Source organism: Narcine bancroftii, chromosome 7 (genome assembly GCF_036971445.1).
Source record: "Narcine bancroftii isolate sNarBan1 chromosome 7, sNarBan1.hap1, whole genome shotgun sequence".
NCBI lineage: Eukaryota > Metazoa > Chordata > Chondrichthyes > Torpediniformes > Narcinidae > Narcine > Narcine bancroftii.
The window spans coordinates 7311658-7330473 of record NC_091475.1 but is presented as its reverse complement, the minus strand read 5'-3'; the positions used below and the strand labels follow the sequence as shown (position 1 = coordinate 7330473).

Here is an 18816-nt window from a genome sequence, read left to right as displayed (position 1 = left end):
AAAACTGCACGGACATCATGAGATCAGGATCAAACAAGAGACACCAACACTGTGAGACAGCACCTCAATAACTGTGCCACAAAGCCTACAGCTAATGTTAGTCCTATTTTTTAAAAAAAACCCAAAGTGAATGTATTAAAGACATTACACTACAGCATAATAAATTTTCCAGTGAAAGGGCAAGTTTACAGTTGAGTGCAGGAAATCATGGCAGAGAAACTTAAAGGAAGCACATAAAACATTAGTGAAACAAAGTCTGCAGACCACTGACTGTTGTAAATACACAAAATTGCTGGAGAAACTCAGCAGCGTCCATTGGAGGCAAAAGTATATAACCAACGCTTCAGGTTTGAGCCCTTCATCGTGGTATACCGAAAGGCTCAGGCCTGTAACATTGGTTAGAGATCTTCACCTCCTGTGGATGCTGCAGGACCTGCTGAGTTTCTCCAGCACTTGTGTGAATTTACAGGGAAAACACTACTCAATTAGCCAGATTCTGAACCAATGGAATCTCCAAATAATCAAAGCAAGATTAGAGTTTTACTGCAATTCTTGTCTTTTGGTGTGCAAATTCATCAATGCTGTTCCAACAATTATACATTCAGTTTTTCCAGAGCTTAGCAGCATTGTTTTGGGCAAGGACAGTTAAAGCAAACCAAACCTGCCGCCAATTATAATATAGGCTGTACCCACATCGTGGGCCGAACGGTCTGCACTATTGCCGATACGTTCTAATATCTGGGCCACTACCTTTAGTTTTCTTCAGATGGATCCCAGCCAAGATGCAATCCAGAACACTACAGCATTCCCCATCGATTTTAAGTTCACTTACCTTTAAAATAAAATTTTGCAGACATCAGAAATCTGCATTAAAAAAATGCTCAGCCAGTAGAAAGCATCCATGATGAGAAATGAAAGATCATTGACCTTAAATAAAGAACCAGATCAAAGTTTGCTGTGGCCAGTGGTTCTGCATTTTGATTTTGTAAGCTGCAACACACATGCAGTAAACACATTGGAGAACAGGCATTAATGTATTGAACTGAGCAACTTGATGCAATTCACATCTCACTACTCAACCTTTGACTAGAGGAGGCTGCTGAGCTTGAGTAAAAAGGCATATTTCAAGTTAAGATTTTATTATTTGTCCTTATTCCATTTTAAAGTCTTACTGCACAGAAGTTGACCCACCGACCCAGATCACCCTTGCCCTCCAGATTAGTCAGACCCCTCCAAATCTCTACTATCCACATAGTTAACTGAAGTGTTTCTTCGAGGAAGTTTCTTCCTCAAAGAAATACTTTATTTAAGAGTCTCTCCCACTTGTCTGGCAACTCAGTTCATATGCCCACCACTCTCTGAATGACGACGCATCTCCATACGTCCTTTCCCCTCACCTTTATAGTTACGTCCCCTCATCTTCGATTCTTCTACTCTAGGAAGCTGTCCATCATCACCCTTGGGCGTGCTGACCATGGTCATCTGTGGCTGCTCTGTGCGGGAGGCGTTGAGGCGAACAGATTGGAAGGTACAGGCATCTACCAGATGCCTACCTCGAATGTCAACCAGGAGTCCATGGGCAAAGAGGAAGTCGACCCACAGGATGGCGGTTGGGAGGGACGAAACGGTGAACCTCCACGAGAACTTCCGCTGGCCAATCTGGAAGTGGATAGTCTTGTCTCCATACGTTCGGATCTCCGTCGAATTGGCTGCATGGAGGGAAGATCCTCGAGGCTGGTTCCGGGACTCGATGGCTGTGGCCGGAATTATGCTGATCTGGACCCCGGTGTCGACGAGGAAGCGTCGGCCGCTGACTGAATCCTGCAGGTAGAGAAGGCTGTGTTGTTGGCCAGCCACCTCAGCCATTAACAGTGGCCAGCCCTGCTTGTTTCCCCAGCACTAGTGGAAGAAGCAGAGACCCTGAGGTGGATGGTTTGCTTCTGGTTATGCCCTTTGAGGCCCCTGCAGGGGCCGGGTGTTCCACCGCAGTGCTAGAGGAAGGCTCAGCATGGTCATGCCCATGACTCGTAACCTGCTGGACTGCTGAGCCCTCCGGGAATCGTTCAAGCCATAGCTCCTGAGCCTTTTGAACGACCTTTCTAGGGTCAACGAAGCTCTCCTGGGACAGCAACGGCCGGATGTCTTCAGGCAGATGGTCGAGGAAGATGCGCTCGAAGAGTGGGCAGTTGGTGTGATCGCCCATGAGCGCATGCATCTCATCCATCAACTCGATTGGAGTTCTGTCCCCCAAGGCATCGAGGCACAGCATCCGAGCGGCAAGCTGGCACCTGGAGAGGCCGAGGGAGCCAGTGAGCACCCGTTTGATGGTCCTGTACTTATCTTCCGCGGCTGGATGCAGCACTCATTTGGCAGTGGCCTGGTCCAGGGCGGCAACCACATGCTAGAACTTGCTTGAATCCGATGTAATCTGGTGGAGGTGAAACTGAGCCTCTGCGTGGCTGAACCAGGTCTCTGGCTCCTGAACCCAGAAGTCAGGAAACTTGATGGCTATAGCGTTGATCGAAGGGTTGTTCATGTTGGGTTCAAAGACATTTGAACCTGTCGGGGTCACCAACCGTAGCGGCGGCTCACTGCTAACTGAAGGATCGCACAAGCAGTCGGGTTGAGTCTTATACTCCCAGACCGGACCTGGCTGAGAACCGCGCTGGGGGGCCCCGACGTCACCGGGGCGTCACGTGGGTCGCCAAGCACGGGCTTCTGAGCCCGGTGCCAAGGTCGGGAGGAAACCCCCAATGATGCCATTTTGGCCGGCTGCCCCGCCGCGTGCGTGACAAGCGGGGCAGGTTCGCCTGCCTAATGGCGTACCGCCACAGGATGTCAATTACATACAAATTCCTTCAGGGAAAAAAAAGGACAAGACATAATTCTACTCTTTTGTCATAAATCACTTCCAAAAATTACATTAAATTCAAACAATGGGATAACAGATTATACTGGACAACATTCTCCCCCCCCACCCCCCAACAAATGTTTTTATTGCTGAGAAAAAAATTGAGGACAATATTCAACTTCAAACTGAACACAAATTTCAGATCTGCCATATCATGTAGGAAGTTGGAGAAACAATAACTTTTATTGAATTTAACATGTTTAATCGCATAATGATGCTGGCACCTTGCGTTAGTTCAACTGACCTAAAAATGTTTTGTCGCTCATTTGGACTCAGCATCCAATGTCTCTCGTGTCAGGGCCCAACAATAGTCGGCCGGCACCGATGGGCTCCAGTTGCCATGACCTAGTGAAACCTTTCACCCTGTTTGTCTCTGACTGCACCAAGATCAGCAGGGAAGACGCCCAAGGGCGAGTGCAGAAAATGAATTTTCAATGACATGTTGCAATTTATGGTTTTGTATGCTTGAAGTCGACTTTAAATATGACAGGAAATCAGAAAAATAGGCTATATCTAAAAATTAGTAGGTGATAGGAAAATCTTAAATGTGATCAGCTGCACAAAATCCATAAAATACACCTAAAAGTGTTCAGGAAGTAAAATCTTCCTTGTCCAGTGTTATCACCTCATCCATTCCGCAAAAGCACTGTTCTGATGAAGACAAACCTGCCTTCCAGCTACAACTGACCCTTTTCAGTTTTTCCACCAATTCAAACGATGCCATAGCTTTGGCCCTCCACTCCACCCCGTCCCATTTTGGGAACGATGCCCCATGTTGCTGCTCATCACGTTCACTTCAGCATTTCACATGATCGTCCCTCAAAGGCTAAGTGGACAACCTGTCCTCATTGAGACTCAACACCCCTCTCTGCAACTGGATTGTGCACTCTTTTTTTTAAAAAAAACACAAATGGAAAGATCCAAGTTAGTCAGAATTGGCAGAAATATTTCAAACTCCATCATGTTGAGCTCTGGTTCCCCCAGGGCTGTGTGCTCAGCTACTGTTGTTCATGATGCTAATCCATGACTGTTCTGGCAGATCTAGCTCAAACCAAAAAAAAACATCAAACTTGCTGAAGATACCCCAGTCTCGTCAGTAACAACGATGAGTCGGCATACAGAGAGGAGATCGAGAGGCACGTCAGATGGTGTGATGACAATAATCTGAGCGGGCTGGTTGAGAAGCAGTCCAGAGACCGGCGCGCACTAGCTCAACCTGCAGAGTTCTTCCAGCAGTTGAGGTTTTGCTCCAGATTCCAGCATCTGTAGTTTCTGGCCTCCCTGGATTGAATGCATTTTGGTAGAATTTCCATTTCTTTTACCGTACCCTCCATGCAATTTAAAAATGTCCATTTCCATTTATGTTCAAAAGAATCAATTTTCTAAAAAGGCAATTTTTTTGAAAGCATTAATCAGTACAGCAATTTTTAGAACTGCAAATCTGGACATTGAGAGGGTGTTGGTCAACCACTCTCCATTTCACATCAATGGCTCAGGCAGGGAGAGAGTGAGGAGTACAGAGTTCTTTCACGTGAACACCATGCGTGATCTAGCATGGACCCGCACCACCTCCTTATTAGTCAGAAAGGCACAGCACCAGTGGTAAGGAGGATGTGGTGTGCAAGGCTCCCTGACCTGGTTCTGATAACTTGCTACAGGTGCACAACTGAGTGCGCCCTGTCTGGTTGCATCACTGTGAGACATGGAAGATTTAGGCATCGGACCGCAAGACCCTACAGAGGATTGTCAGAAACTGAGATGATCATTGGGCTCTCCCTTCCCCTATTTATGGGATTTACCTTGAATGTTATGTACAGAGGGCCTAATGTATTCTTGCAGACTCCTATCATCAATCTCTCTCACTGACTTTCATCTGGAAGGAAGTACAAGAGCATCAGGGCTAGGACTATCCAAATGGCTCACAGCCTTCTCTCGCAGGCTAATGAGGTCACCGCTGAGGTTACTACGATTTACATTTTATTAACCTATGAAAACTATATTTTGTTTTTTTGTGCTATGTGATTTATGTATTGTGAATGCACCGTGGTCCAGAGAAACATTGTTTTGTTTGTCTGTAGACAGGCCGATGGCAATAAACTAGAAGCTGACCTTGAATTTCCACTCAACTCTCTTAAGCTCACAAGCTAACACTTCAGGGCAGCCCTCAACTAGCCCTGCACTACCAAAGATTTTTTTTTAATTATCTGCTGGAGAAACTCAGTGAATCAAACATCAGTGGGGGAGAAAAAGAGTCGACATTTCAAGTCAGAACTCTTCACAAGACTGAAAGGACTCTCAGATGAAATGCAAGGCCTCAAGCCCAGAATGTTGGCAATGTGCCATTATTTTTGCTCTGTAAAGTACATTTTGGCCTGCCGAGTTACTCCAGCATCTTTTACAAGATGGAAAGACCATCTTTTCTCTTGGATAGAGCATCCCCAGAATCATTTCGAAGAGTGGGTAAATTATCCCGTTGTTCTATTTGTCTCAGTAAATTATCCCGTTGTTCTATTTGTCTCAGACTTAAAGTTTCCAAACCAGAATATCTAGTCACTATCACATTCCACAGGTGGAAACTTGCTGTGCACAGATGGTTTCCCATATTTTAACAGAGACTACAATTTCAAAGAGCTCTTCACTGCAAATCATTCCAGTTGCGCAAGGTTTATGATGTTCTTCTTTTGAATGGAGAACAATGAATTTAGTTTTCATAGAAACACCACTTCCGAGAATCAGATATTCCTGGCAACACAAGCACTTTGATGCCCATCCTTAATTAAGCTCGAGCAATGACAAATCACTCGCTGCGAGACTCTCATTTTTTTTTAAACTATGATATTTGTGTTCACATTTGGTAGCAATGGCAACATTCAGAAGGGTTGCAAAATACACTGAACTAGAACCCACGTGACGTCCTAACTGCAGCAAAACCTGATGTGCTTCTAGGGCATGTCTCATCAAGCCCACATTTTATGCAAAACTACACAACAGTAGAAGGCTAAAAGAGAAGTTTCGGAAGGGAATTATGTGGATAATCTAGCTTCCGCAGCCCTTCGTGACTGAATTCGGAAAAATCAGGTCGAAAATGAGAGGAATACATTTCTGAGGACCATCCTCCTTCAGATTACAGAGTATGGCAAGGCCACAATTAGGTGTGGTTTGACACTGGTCTTCAGATTCAAGTATGATCCAATATGGTGAATAGTCTTGTTCAGCATCAGGCAGACCCAAGGAGTGGACTTGCTGGTAAACTGAAGACAAGTTTTTGGACTTCTTAATAAGTGAAGTCCATCCCATCGTGATTGTTGTACACACACTCTATTGTGTGTGGATGTCATCAACAAATATATGGAAAACAATTTTACAATGACATTGACGAAGGGTAACATGATCACCAGGCCCATATAACTGACTAATATTTAAAAACAGGCTTCATAAATACCAGCCAATTAAGATCACGACTTAGACTCCAGTCATTCTCAACCTCCCCCCCTCACCACAACTTAAGTAACCTTTCACTAACTGTGGTGATAGAGTGCTATTGATACTCCTGACCACTAGAGGGAGACAGAGGTGAATATTGCAGTTTGGGTTAGATGAAGAAAATGGCAGCACCATGAGGTTGTGGGTTGTTAATAAAACATTGTTAAAACCAAAAGAACCCAAGCTTCTTTATTGCAGGCAGTCCCCAGGTTAAAAATGTCTGATTAACAATTCATAATTATGAACTGACAAGCCAACCGGAAGTAGAATGGCATCAACGTCCGGTTTGAGCGTGGTTGTGCCATCATTCTAAGAGCAATGACCAAAAATTGTTACATTTTATTAGTAATGCGTCACCAACAGTCCCTGCACTGGTCCTGCTGCCCCACACCCCCCAACAGCCCGCCACCTCCCCCCACACCGATCTCACAAAGGGATGGGGGGGGGAAGTAGCAGCAGCATGCGCCATCACAATGCAGCTGTCAGGCTACGCCGCACACGGCCTGACCAAATCAGAGGACAGGCAAGGCGCCACCGAAGGGGGGGGTGGGGGGGGGGGGGAAGAAGAAGAAGCTATCAAAGGAGCCAGGTGCGGATCAGAAGGAGCAAAGATGCAGGAAGGCTGTGCAGTTCCTGTACTGTAGCCACCTCTCCACCATTTTCTCCTGAGTTAACTTTTAAGTAGTTACTTTTATTATTGTGTGGTCATCTATATTTTTATTATGTTCTGCATTATTATGTTCAAGATGTTTTAATGTTGACACTATTACACTCGGGACAGTGTAATACTGGATCTCCTGTTAGGGAACGAGCTAGGTCAGGTAGCGGACATTAATGTTGGAGATCCAATTGGGTCTAGTGATCATAATTCTGTTAGTTTTAAGGTAGTTTTAGGGAGGAGCAAGGAGGGGCCTAAAGTTGAGGTTCTGGATTGGAGAAGAGCAAATTTCGAAGGAATAAGAAGGGATTTGGGGAGTATTGAGTGGGACAGGATATTTTCAGGTGAGGGTGTAAATGAGAAATGGAGGATATTCAAAAAAGAAATTTTGAGGGTACAGAGTAGTTATGTCCCAGTGAGGATCAAAGGAAAGGCTGGAAGTCATAGGGAGGCTTGGTTTTCGAGGAATATTGGAAATTTGGTTAGGAGAAAAAGGGAGGTGTACAAGAGATATAAAGAGCAGGGAGCTGAGAGTTTGAAGGAGGACTACAAGGAGTGTAGAAGGAATCTTAAGAAAGAAATTAGAAAGGCCAAAAAAAGGCACGAAGAGGCTTTGGCAGACAGAGTAAAAATAAATCCAAAGGGTTTCTATAGGTACATTAAAAGTAAAAGATTAGTGAGGGATAAAATTGGACCCCTTGTAGATAGCGAAGGTAAGCTGAGTGAGAAGTCAGAGGAAATGGGGGAAATTTTGAATGATTTCTTTGCCTCGGTATTCACTAGGGAAAAAAATATTGAACCAGTTGAGGTAAAGAAAAATAGTGGGGAGGTAATGAAGCATATAAAGATAACCGAGGAGCTAGTGATGGCTGTGTTGAAAAAGATAAAGGTGGATAAATCTCCGGGACCGGACAAAATATTCCCAAGGACACTCAGGGAGGCTAGTGGACAGATAGTGGGGCCATTAACAGAGATATTTAGGATGTCACTGGCCACGGGGGTAGTGCCAAAGGATTGGAGGGTGGTGCATGTGGTTCCGCTGTTTAAGAAAGGGTCTAAATGTAAACCTGGGAATTATAGGCCCGTGAGTCTGACATCTGTGGTGGGCAAGTTGATGGAAAGTGTTCTGAGGGATGGTATTTACAATTATTTGGAGGTACAGGGATTGATAGGGAGTAATCCGCATGGTTTTGTCAGGGGTAGATCATGCTTGACAAAGCTGATTGAGTTTTTCGAGGGGGTTACAAAAAAGGTTGATGAAGGGAAAGCTGTGGATGTTGTCTATTTAGACTTTAGTAAAGCTTTTGACAAAGTTCCCCACAGGAGGTTAGGAAAAAAGGTGGAGGAATTAGGTATAAATGAGGAGGTAGTGAAATGGATTCAGCAATGGTTGGATGGGAGATGTCAGAGAGTAGTGGTAGAAAACTGTTTGTCCAATTGGAGGCCAGTGACTAGTGGAGTTCCTCAGGGATCGGTCCTCGGTCCACTATTGTTTGTTATATATATTAACGATCTGGAAGTAGGGGTGGAGAATTGGATAAGCAAGTTTGCGGATGATACAAAGATTGGTTGTGTTGTGGACAGTGAGGAAGATTACCGTAGATTAAAATGTGATTTAGGAAGGGTGGAGGTGTGGGCTGAGAAATGGCTGATGGAATTTAATACAGATAAGTGTGAGGTGTTACATTTTGGAAAGGCAAATCTAAATAGGTCATATGCATTAACTGGTAGGCTATTGAGATGTGCAGAGCAACAAAGGGATTTAGGAGTTATGGTAAATAGTACCCTCAAGGCTGATACTCAGGTAGATGGTGTGGTGAAGAAGGCATTTGGAATGTTGGCCTTCATAAATCGGAGTATTGAATTCAAGAGTAGGGAGGTTATGATGAAATTGTACAAGGCATTGGTGAGGCCAAATTTGGAGTACTGTGTACAGTTTTGGTCACCAAATTATCGGAAAGATATAAACAAAATAGAGTGAGTGCAGAGAAGGTTCACGAGAATGTTGACAGGATTTCAAGGTTTAAGTTACAGGGAAAGGTTGTGCAGACTGGGGCTTTTTTCTCTGGAGCGTAGAAGATTGAGAGGGGACTTGATAGAGGTGTTTAAGATTTTAAAAGGGACAGACAGAGTAAACGTGGATAGGCTTTTTCAATTAAGAGTGGGGGAGATTCAAACTAGAGGGCATGGTTTAAGATTGAATGGGGAAAATTATAAGGGGAACATGAGGGGAAATTTCTTTACGCAAAGGGTGGTGGGGATGTGGAATGAGCTTCTGACAGACGTGGTCGAGGCGGGATCATTGGTTACATTTAAGGAAAGACTAGATAGTTACATGGATAGGAGAGGACTGGAGGGGTATGGACCGGGCACTGGTCAGTGGGACTAGGAGGGTGGGGATTTGTTACGGCATGGACTAGTAGGGCCGAACTGGTCTCTTCTGTGCTATAAGTGGTTATATGGTTATATGGTTACTACGAGCTCTCGTTTTAGTAAAATGGGATTATCTCTGTAAGGGATAGTATAGACAGGAGGAACTGAATGGTCACAGTTAACATTTCACACCATCACAAGTCACAGCCGAGCGATAATTCGATACATTGGAAGAACTGAGGGGAGGTTTGTCACAGTCTGTTCCAGATTCGATATATTTGCAAAGACATGGTGATTTTGCAGGGGAGAACCATTCTGACGGCTGGAGAGAAAGCAGCTTTTTGAAGCAGCTCTTGTGACCAGCCACTTTTTGTGGAATTCAGAGCAAAGCATGTTCTGGGAATGAGTGGGCCTTTTCGGTGGATTGACCTGTGCCAGGAGGGTCTCTTTGGGAAGCAAAGTGATTCATTTTGATTGTGACCAACAGTGAAGTAACTTGGAGAGACAGTATTTTGGAAGCTTCGTGGCAGTTGCCCAGTTCGAGTATCTGTAGCAGCCACAACTCAAGCCTTCCCATCAGTTCCACATTAATTCTGGGCATCTTTGAAGTAACTTTCTGAATTTAACCCTGGACTGTAATGATTTTGGTATATCTCTCTCTCATCCACACACACACACACACACACACAAAACACACACACACACACACACACACACACACAAAACACACACACAACAGATTTAGTGTTAAGGATTTAAGGATACTTTAAAAGTTAAGACTGTAGTTTAATAATTAGAAATAAAATTAGTGTTTTAAAATTAAACACTGTCTGGTTCATTGCCTATTACTGCTTGTTACGCACAGTTTGTAACACTAAATAAGGACTATGTGTCCCTGTTCCGACCTAAATAAATTTGAATTAAAGACTGACCTAAGTAACGGAACTCTTTTTAGTGCTGCCTGTACTTAAAAAAAAACATCACATGGTACCAGGCATGTGTATTAATCAGTATCACCCAAAAAAAAACATGGAAAGTGTGAAGGCCCCAACGCTGTGATTTGGACTGAGAATGTCGACCACGAGTGGTGATTGTTCAAAAAACAATCCATGCTCTCTCTACACACCATTGCACTCGATAGCAAACCGGATGCACGGAAGATTGCACTGCTACTTACCGTGGCAGGACCTCCAGCACAATAAGTTTTCAACACATTTGTTTTTGCCGAAGCAGATGACCAAGGCAAGTTCCACAAGGTTATCAAGCTGTTTGATGAACACTGTTCACCAAAGAAAAATGAAACTTTCAAGAGCTACATGTTTCACGTGTGCACGCAGCAGAGAGCTTCAATACTTTCTTAACGGACCTGAAGCTAAAAGAAAAACATGCAATCTTGGATTGCTGCAAGATTCAACGATCCGTGATCAAAATGTGTCTGGAACTATTGACAAGAAAGTGAAAGAGAGGTTGCTACGAACGACAGAGCTTACTTTAGCTGGAGCTGTGAAGATGTGCCACGCAGTGAACTAGCTCTGCACCTCGTGAAAAATTTCAATGAGAGTGCAAAAGCCAGTGAAACTGAAGGCATGGCCATAGTCATAGTGTCTGGACACACACATTGCAGAGAACGAGACATAGGAAATAACAAAAAGATGGAGAGACATTCAATTATAAATTACGTGGCACTGAGCATGCACCAAAACAATGCCAGCTCATGGAAAAGTCTGTAATAAGTGCAAAGGGCAGAATCACTAGACAAAGCAATCTTTTTCCCAGAGAGAAACAAGACAAAAGTGAAAGCGTGGAACACTTTAGAGAAACTGCCCTAGTGATGCACTCTTTGTTGGCACGGTAGCGCGGGAAGATTTTAAACCAACAGACACTGAACAGCCAAGCGTGACCAGAGTTGAGCAGGACAAGTGGACTGTGTCATTGCAAGGAAATGGAGCAGATATTCCTTTCAAGCTGGACACAGGGGCTGATCTGTGAATGCAATAACAAGACAAAAAAGATAAAGCCAAACATCCATTTCAAATTCTGTTCAGCTTAAGGCCTACAACTGGCCGAAAGGTAAATTGACACGAAAGGTAGATGTAGACTAAAGGTGAAAGTTAAAGATAAAAAGCAGCACCTCATGTTTGCAGAAGTCCCACATGGACATGACTCACTGCTTGGTGACAAACCATATGAAAACTTAAGCCTAGTCAAAAGGGTGTACCGCATTAACAGCAGTGATACACAGAACAACCTAGAGGAAATACTGGATCAATTTCCAGACATGTTCAAAGGGTTTGGTGTTCCACCATTCACCTATTAGAGTTAATGGAGGATGTACAGCCAGTAGTGCATGCCCCAAGGCGGGTTCCAGCGCCATTAAAATACAAGCTCAATCAGGAACTCAACCAAATGACATCACTAGCGGTCATAAAGAAAATGGAGGAGCCTACAGAATGGGTAAATTCAATGGTGTGTGTCAAAAAGAACGTTGACCTACACATGTGCATGGACCCAAAAGACTTGAATGCCATTATAAAGAGGGAACCTGATCAGATTCCAACCAGGGATGAAATCACAAGTAATAAAAATTTTTCACCAAATTGGATGAATCCCAGGGCTTTTGGCAATTAAAACTGCACGAAGATAGCACAAAATACTGTACTTTAAAACACCATTTGGCCAATACTCCTGTCTGAGAACGCCTTTTGGAATTCCATTAGCCCTGAAATGTTCCACAGGACAATAGAGCACATCACAGAAGGCATAAATGTGATACGTGTGTATATACATGTCATGATCCCATGGGAATCCACACAGGAGCAACACAAGGAGAGGCTCAAAGTGCTACAAGACTCCCAGATATACGGATTAAAGTTAAACAAAGAAAAATGTCAGTTTGGTGAGAAGGAAATCACCTTTCTGGGAGATAAGTTGCCAGACAAGAGCAATGTGAAAGAGATGCTCAGACCCACTGACAAAAAAGGTATATTGAGAGTGCTGGGAATGATCAATTTCATTGGTAAATTCAAACTAAACCTGTCTTCCAAAACAACGTTGTCCGTCAAGTGGACAGACAACCATGAGGAAGAGTGGGGATGGACTGAAGACCATTTTAACTACAGAACCAGTGCCTTTGACCCAGCCAGAAGGACAAAAATATCTACGGACACTTCAAAAGGCATAGGTGCCATACTACTCCAGGGTGTGGGAGAAGATTGGAGGCCAGATGAATATGCATCAAGGACAATGAACATCAATATGAACATCAATTTGCATAGATAAAGAAAGAGTGTCTAGGCCTGGTCTATGGACTCGAGAAATTCCGGTTTTGCTTATGGTCTACCGACATTCGTGGCAGAGACAGACCATAAGCTATTAATAGCCATAATCAAGAAAAATCTCATTGAGATGTCAGTAGTGAACCAGCGGAGCCAACACAAGCACCTGTGTTGAAACAATCCACACGCGAAGCACCTGACAGGGTTAATCTCTAAAAGAAAAAGAACTACACACATAAAAGTTTGCACTGCTGATGTTTGAGTTTATGTTGTGTTTAACTGTAAACTGAAACAAATACTGTAATAGCGTCACATTGCTGGATTGAACATTATAAGGAAAGGGGATGTGGTGCTCGAGTACTAGTGATACTCCTGACCAATAGAAGGAATCAGAGATAAATGTTGCAGTTCAGGATAGATCAGTGGTTCTCAACCTCTTTCCACTCACATCCCACTTTAAGTATTTCCTATCCCATCCGGGCTCTGTGATGAGTAAGGAATTGCTTAAGGTGGTTTGTGAGTGGGAAGGGAAGGTTGAGAATCACTGATCGAGACCCAATTGTTACAGAAATATTTTACTTGAGAAAACATTGTCATTGGCCCATTTCCTTTGGAGGTATGAAACCGTGCACATAACGAGTCAATTAGGGACAATTAAAACCATGGTTTTCAAACTTTTTCCTTCCACCTTAAACAATCCCTGACTCATCACAGAGCACCCATGGCCTAGGGATTACTTAAAGTGGGATGTGAGGGGAAAAAGGTGGAGAATCCCTGAGTTAGATGAAGAAAATGGCTGCACCACAAGGTTGTGACTTGTTCATAAAATATTGTTAATCCCAAAAGAACCCAAGGTTTCTTTTTTATGATTTAAAAGAAACATCACCCTCACCACAGAGCCCCCTATGTCACCGGTGCTGGGCTGAGTAAGGGATGGCTTAAAGTGGGACGTGAGTGGAAAGTAGAAGGTTGAGAGCCTGGGTTACAATTTAAATCCTATGCTGAGGGTTCATCCAAGCCCCAAGTATTTTGAAAGCCCATCTACTCTATCAGGGAGGTGCTTTCAACGCTCCCTTGGCCATCAGGGTTTGGGGCACCAGGGGACAATGAAACTGTGCTCACCTGGGCTGAGGCGAGTGGTCACGCCAAGCTGCTGGGCGCCCCGCAATACTTTGCCAGTGGCCATCCCGATTTAAGGAGCATGCTGGATGGGGGTGCGATTGGATGGGGTGGGGGTGGGGTGGGGATGGGGGTGGAGTGGGGGTGGGGTGGGGATGGGGGTGGGGTGGGGATGGGGATGGGGTGGGGATGGGATGGGGTGGGGGTGGGGGTAGGATGGGATGGGATGGGGGTGGGGGTGGGATGGGGGTGGGGATGGGATGGGGTGGGGATGGGATGGGGGTGGGGATGGGATGGCGATGGGATGGGGATGGGATGGGGGTGGAGATGGGGGTGGAGATGGGGGTGGGATGGGGTGGGGATGGGAATAGGGTGGGGGTGGGGATGGGATGGGATGGGGGTGGGGGTGGGGTGGGGATGGGGATGGGGTGGGGATGGGGATGGGGATGGGGATGGGGTGGGGGTGGGGATGGGATGGGGGTGGGGATGGGATGGGGTGGGGGTGGGGATGGGGATGGGGATGGGATGGGGTGGGGATGGGAATGGGATGGGGGTGGGGATGGGAATGGGATGGGGGTGGGGATGGGAATGGGATGGGGGTGGGGATGGGAATGGGATGGGGGTGGGGATGGATGCTGAAGCTGCAATGACCAGGAAGCCCCAGCCCGGTGTTTCATTGTAAATCCTGGCCCCAGCAGGTGAGCTCAGACGCGGTGGAAACTCGCCCCCGCATGAAACGCCCTGGATCCCTGATGCGCGCCCGGAAGACGCAGCGCTGAAACTTTGTAGCCAGAGGAACAAGGGATACAAAAATAACCTTTCAGGGACTGTCGCGTCTCGCCTCACCTCAAGTGCCTTGCGGTGCTATTCATGTCCCCCCCCCGCCCCAAATTCGCCGTCCAGAAGTTCGCCCCGTCCTTTCGCGATCCTCTCCGCGATTCGCTCGCACAAGCGCTGAGGTCCCCGCTGCTACCTGCTCCTGGCACAAGGGGCGGGTCAGCGAGGCCGGGCCACCCGCTTCATTGGCCGGGACTCAGCAGGCAGCGTCTCGTCGCCCCTTTCAATCCAACCCCCAGTCTTCTCCACCCCCCCCCCGAATTTCCCTCCCTCCCCCAGAATTTCCCTCCCTCCCCCAGAATTTTCTTCCCTCCCCCCATAATTTTCCTCCCTCCCCCAATAATTTTCCTCCCCCCATAATTTTCCTCCCTCCCCCAATGTTCCTCCCCCCATAATTTTCCTCCCTCCCCATAATTTTCCTCCCTCCCCCAATGTTCCTCCCCCCATAATTTTACTCCCCCCCCATAATTTTCCTCCCTCCCCCAATAATTTTCCTCCCCCCATAATTTTCCTCCCTCCCCCAATGTTCCTCCCCCCATAATTTTCCTCCCTCCCCATAATTTTCCTCCCTCCCCCAATGTTCCTCCCCCCATAATTTTACTCCCCCCCCATAATTTTCCTCCCTCCCCCAATAATTTTCCTCCCCCCATAATTTTCCTCCCTCCCCCAATGTTCCTCCCCCCATATTTTTTCTCCCTTCCCCATAATTTTCCTCCCCCCCACCATAATTTTCCCCCCTCCACTCTCTCCCTGCACAACCAGTTAATCAGCTTCCGTTCTGTTTCCAGAATTTCACGTGATAGTTGCCAAAGTCTTGTTTAAAAAAAACTCGATGACAAAGTGCAGTGACACCTTCACCTCCACTGAAGTCTGCAGTCGCTGCAAAACCCAGCAGCGACCAGAGCCGGTAAAGATAATGAGGCCCTTTCAAATTGCCTTGTAAAATGGGGTTAGCGGGGGCAACTTGCCCGGTTAGGGCCCCAGTTAGAAAGGGTCCAACCTGGTCAACCCCGCTGGAATCCAACCGGGTCCCTGACCTTACCTCAGAGGAGATCAGGGAACCCAGTTAAGCTTACCTAGGTCACGTCCACGGGCGGTTTGAAAAGGAAAACAGCCAACCCGCTTATTCCGGTGACTTCGGCGCTTGCGTGCATGCATCACCGGGCAGCCAACATCCAGCAGTACTTCCAGTGAGGACGTGACGCATCATTGCGGGGGCGGGATCCCCTCTTCAATTGCAATTCAATCCCCTTGTAATTTGAAAGGTGCGCACCCTTGCCCCAGTAATTGCACCCAGGTCCCAGGAGGGCTATCCAGGTACTGCCGTTTAAAAGAGGCTATTGTTTCAGGCCTGAGCCCTTGTTCGAGGTACAGGAAAAAGGAGGCAGACACCTGAATAAAAAGGACAGGGACAACAGACAGAGAAGGACATATTTGCATGTTGATAGGTGGGTAGGAGAGGAAAGGATCAGGGAGGAGGGGTTAGCTCTGTGAATTCAGAGAAAGGGAAAGAGAGAGGGAGAGAGAGATACCTAGAGATGGAGGAGGGGAACTAATGGAAACGGAAGAAATTGATATTAATGCCATTCAGTTGGAGAGTGCCGAGATGCTCTCCAATTTGCGGTCGGCCTCAGACCAGCAGTGCACGTGACCACGGCCAGACACATTGGTGTGGGCCGGGGAATTGAAATGGGTTACCACTTGGAGATCCTCGCTAATGCAGCAGACAGAGAAAGGTGATGAACAAAGCAATCTCCCAGTCTGCGTCCAGTCTCTCTCATGTAGAGGAGACCACCGGATTCAGAAGATGACCCCTGCTGATTCACACGTGAAGTGTTGCTTCACTTGGACTGTTTCGGGTCTCAAACAGTTGTGAGGTAGGAGTTGTGAACCAAGTGTAGCACCTACCGCAGTCCCCGCAGGCAGAAGGCTGCGCGAAGATGCCTCTGGTGGTGGGACCACAGAGAAGGTGGTGAAAATGGCAGAGAATTTGATATGTTGGATTCAGAATCTGGTGGGGACAAGGGAAATCCTGCCCTTGTTGTGCATTGGGGGCCAGGGCAGATGTGCGGTTAATGGAGGAAAAGTGTGATGGCTGAGTTGATGGTAGTAGAGCGGAAGCCACATTTTTTGAAGGAGTACATCTCAAATAATCTCATCCTGGGAGAAGATACATCATGGAGAGGGAGGAATTGCGAGAAAGGAATGGAATCCTTACATATGAACAAGGTGTGAAGAGGTGTAATCGATGTAGCTGTGGGAGTTGGTGGGTGTGTAGAAAATATCCATCAAGCATTTGTCTCCTGAGATGGAGACGGAGAGATCGAGAAAGGGGAGAGTGTCGCCAGGTGTGGACCAAGTGAAGTTTGAGGTCAGGGTGGAAGTTGGCAGCAAAGTGGATGCCATCAACAAGCTCCTCATGGGTGGATGAAGCAGCATCAAAGCAGTCATTGATCAAGTGTAGGCTTATAGCATGGATTGCTCCACACAGCCAACAAAAAGGTGGGCATTGCTAGGACCCATTCCTACCCCTTTGAGTTAAAGGAGAAGTTATTGAGGGGGAGGCCAAGTTCTGCCATCCAGAGGAGGGTAGAGGCAGAGGGGCATTGGTATGGTCTGTTGTCAAGCAAGAAAAGCAGGGCTTTGAAGCCGTCGGTACGGGGGGGGGGGGGGGGGGGGGGGGGGGGAAGGGATGGATGTGTATAGGGATTGGAGGTGTATTGTGATCAAGTTGTTAGGAATTTAATGTGTGAGCAGGCAATGCTCATGGCGATTCTTTGCCTTACAGCAGACAAAAGTTGAAGTATATCATGTATTTTACATTCTTATGTGAGAATAAAAAGAACATTGAACCTTGATATGAATGAAACAATATTGGTGCTTTTGTCCTCTGAATACTGCACAATTCAAAGATTTGTGTTCACATACCTCTTAAAATTGACAATCAGTAATCTCACCACATTCTTCCTATAAAAATACATTCACCCCTTCTGCTTTAAACCTGTCTGTCTTGCCCTTACATTTCAGAAATGAGGCCATAAGATACAGGAACAAAAGTAAGCCATTCAACCAATGATCTATCATCTGCCATGTCCACGTCATACTTTCTTACTTAGAACTTGGCCTTCCATTTCCTCTGCTTTTATACAATCTCTCATCGCCCATGATTTCAATCTTCAATGAGACTTTTCCGGTCCTTTTACTGACTTGTTTCATAGAACATTACAGGACAGGCCCTTCAGCCCTCGATTTTGCACTGTCCTCTAGATTCCTGCCAACAGTTGTTTGTAATTGGAATAGGAAACAAATCTTCCGGTGAAATGCTCACCAAAGCTATCCTGCATTTTTGAATGAAATTATTACGAAAAACAAACAAATTTAAAAAGGTAGTTTCCTTTCTTTTCTTGATCTTATCTTTCATGCAACTTGCCCCAATTATTTCTGTAGATACCACACTGGTCACTTTCTCCTTAGATATGGAAACAGGCCTTTTGGCTCACTCATTCTGCATCAAACACCTACTTACAATAACTGTGCACTAATCCCATTTTATTTTCAACTCCCGTGATATTCTACCCCTCACCAAAACACTAAGGGTAATTTATAGTTGCCAATTACCTACTAACCTATGCATCTTTGGGATGTGGGAGAAAAAGAGGAGGATTAGGGGAATACCCACACAGCCACAGGGAGAATGAGCAAACTCAAAACAGAGCATCATAGATCAGAACTGAACAGAGGGCTGGAACTGTGAGAATCACACTGTGTGCTCCTGTCGTCATGTTCATTACTCGGGCAACATCCTTTGATACTTACGCATCATAACTTCAATCCCAATACCTTCCACGGAACCCAATTTCCTAACTGTATTGACTCACAAATTAAATTACATTCAAATCAGAATGTATTCATGACAATAAATTTGATGTTTGGCGGGAGCATGACAGTGTAAACATTCATATAAAACATCTTACAAAAGTAAATAAATATAGTGCATGAAAAGTCAATGTCAGGCAGTGTCTTTGGTTCATTGATTATTCAGGAATCTGATGGCAACGGGGAAGAAGCTGTCCTTGTGCCACTGACTGCTCGTCTTTAGGCTCCTGTACCTTTTTCCCTGATGGTGGCAGAGTTAAGAGGGTGTGGCCTGGGTGGTGGAG

The 18816-nt window shown here is 45.7% G+C and overlaps 1 protein-coding gene across 1 annotated transcript in view; it reads right to left on the bottom strand.

Moving 5' to 3' along the window:
- The window catches only part of traf3ip2l (TRAF3 interacting protein 2-like), a 43789-nt gene extending 28970 nt beyond the window's left edge, over positions 1 to 14819 (bottom strand). The window contains exon 1 of the mRNA XM_069888733.1: positions 14666 to 14819. Within this exon, the coding sequence (XP_069744834.1) occupies positions 14666 to 14691 (26 nt within the window). The 5' untranslated portion in view covers positions 14692 to 14819. The remainder of the gene's footprint in view (positions 1 to 14665) is intronic.
- Positions 14820 to 18816: the final 3997 nt, after the last annotated feature.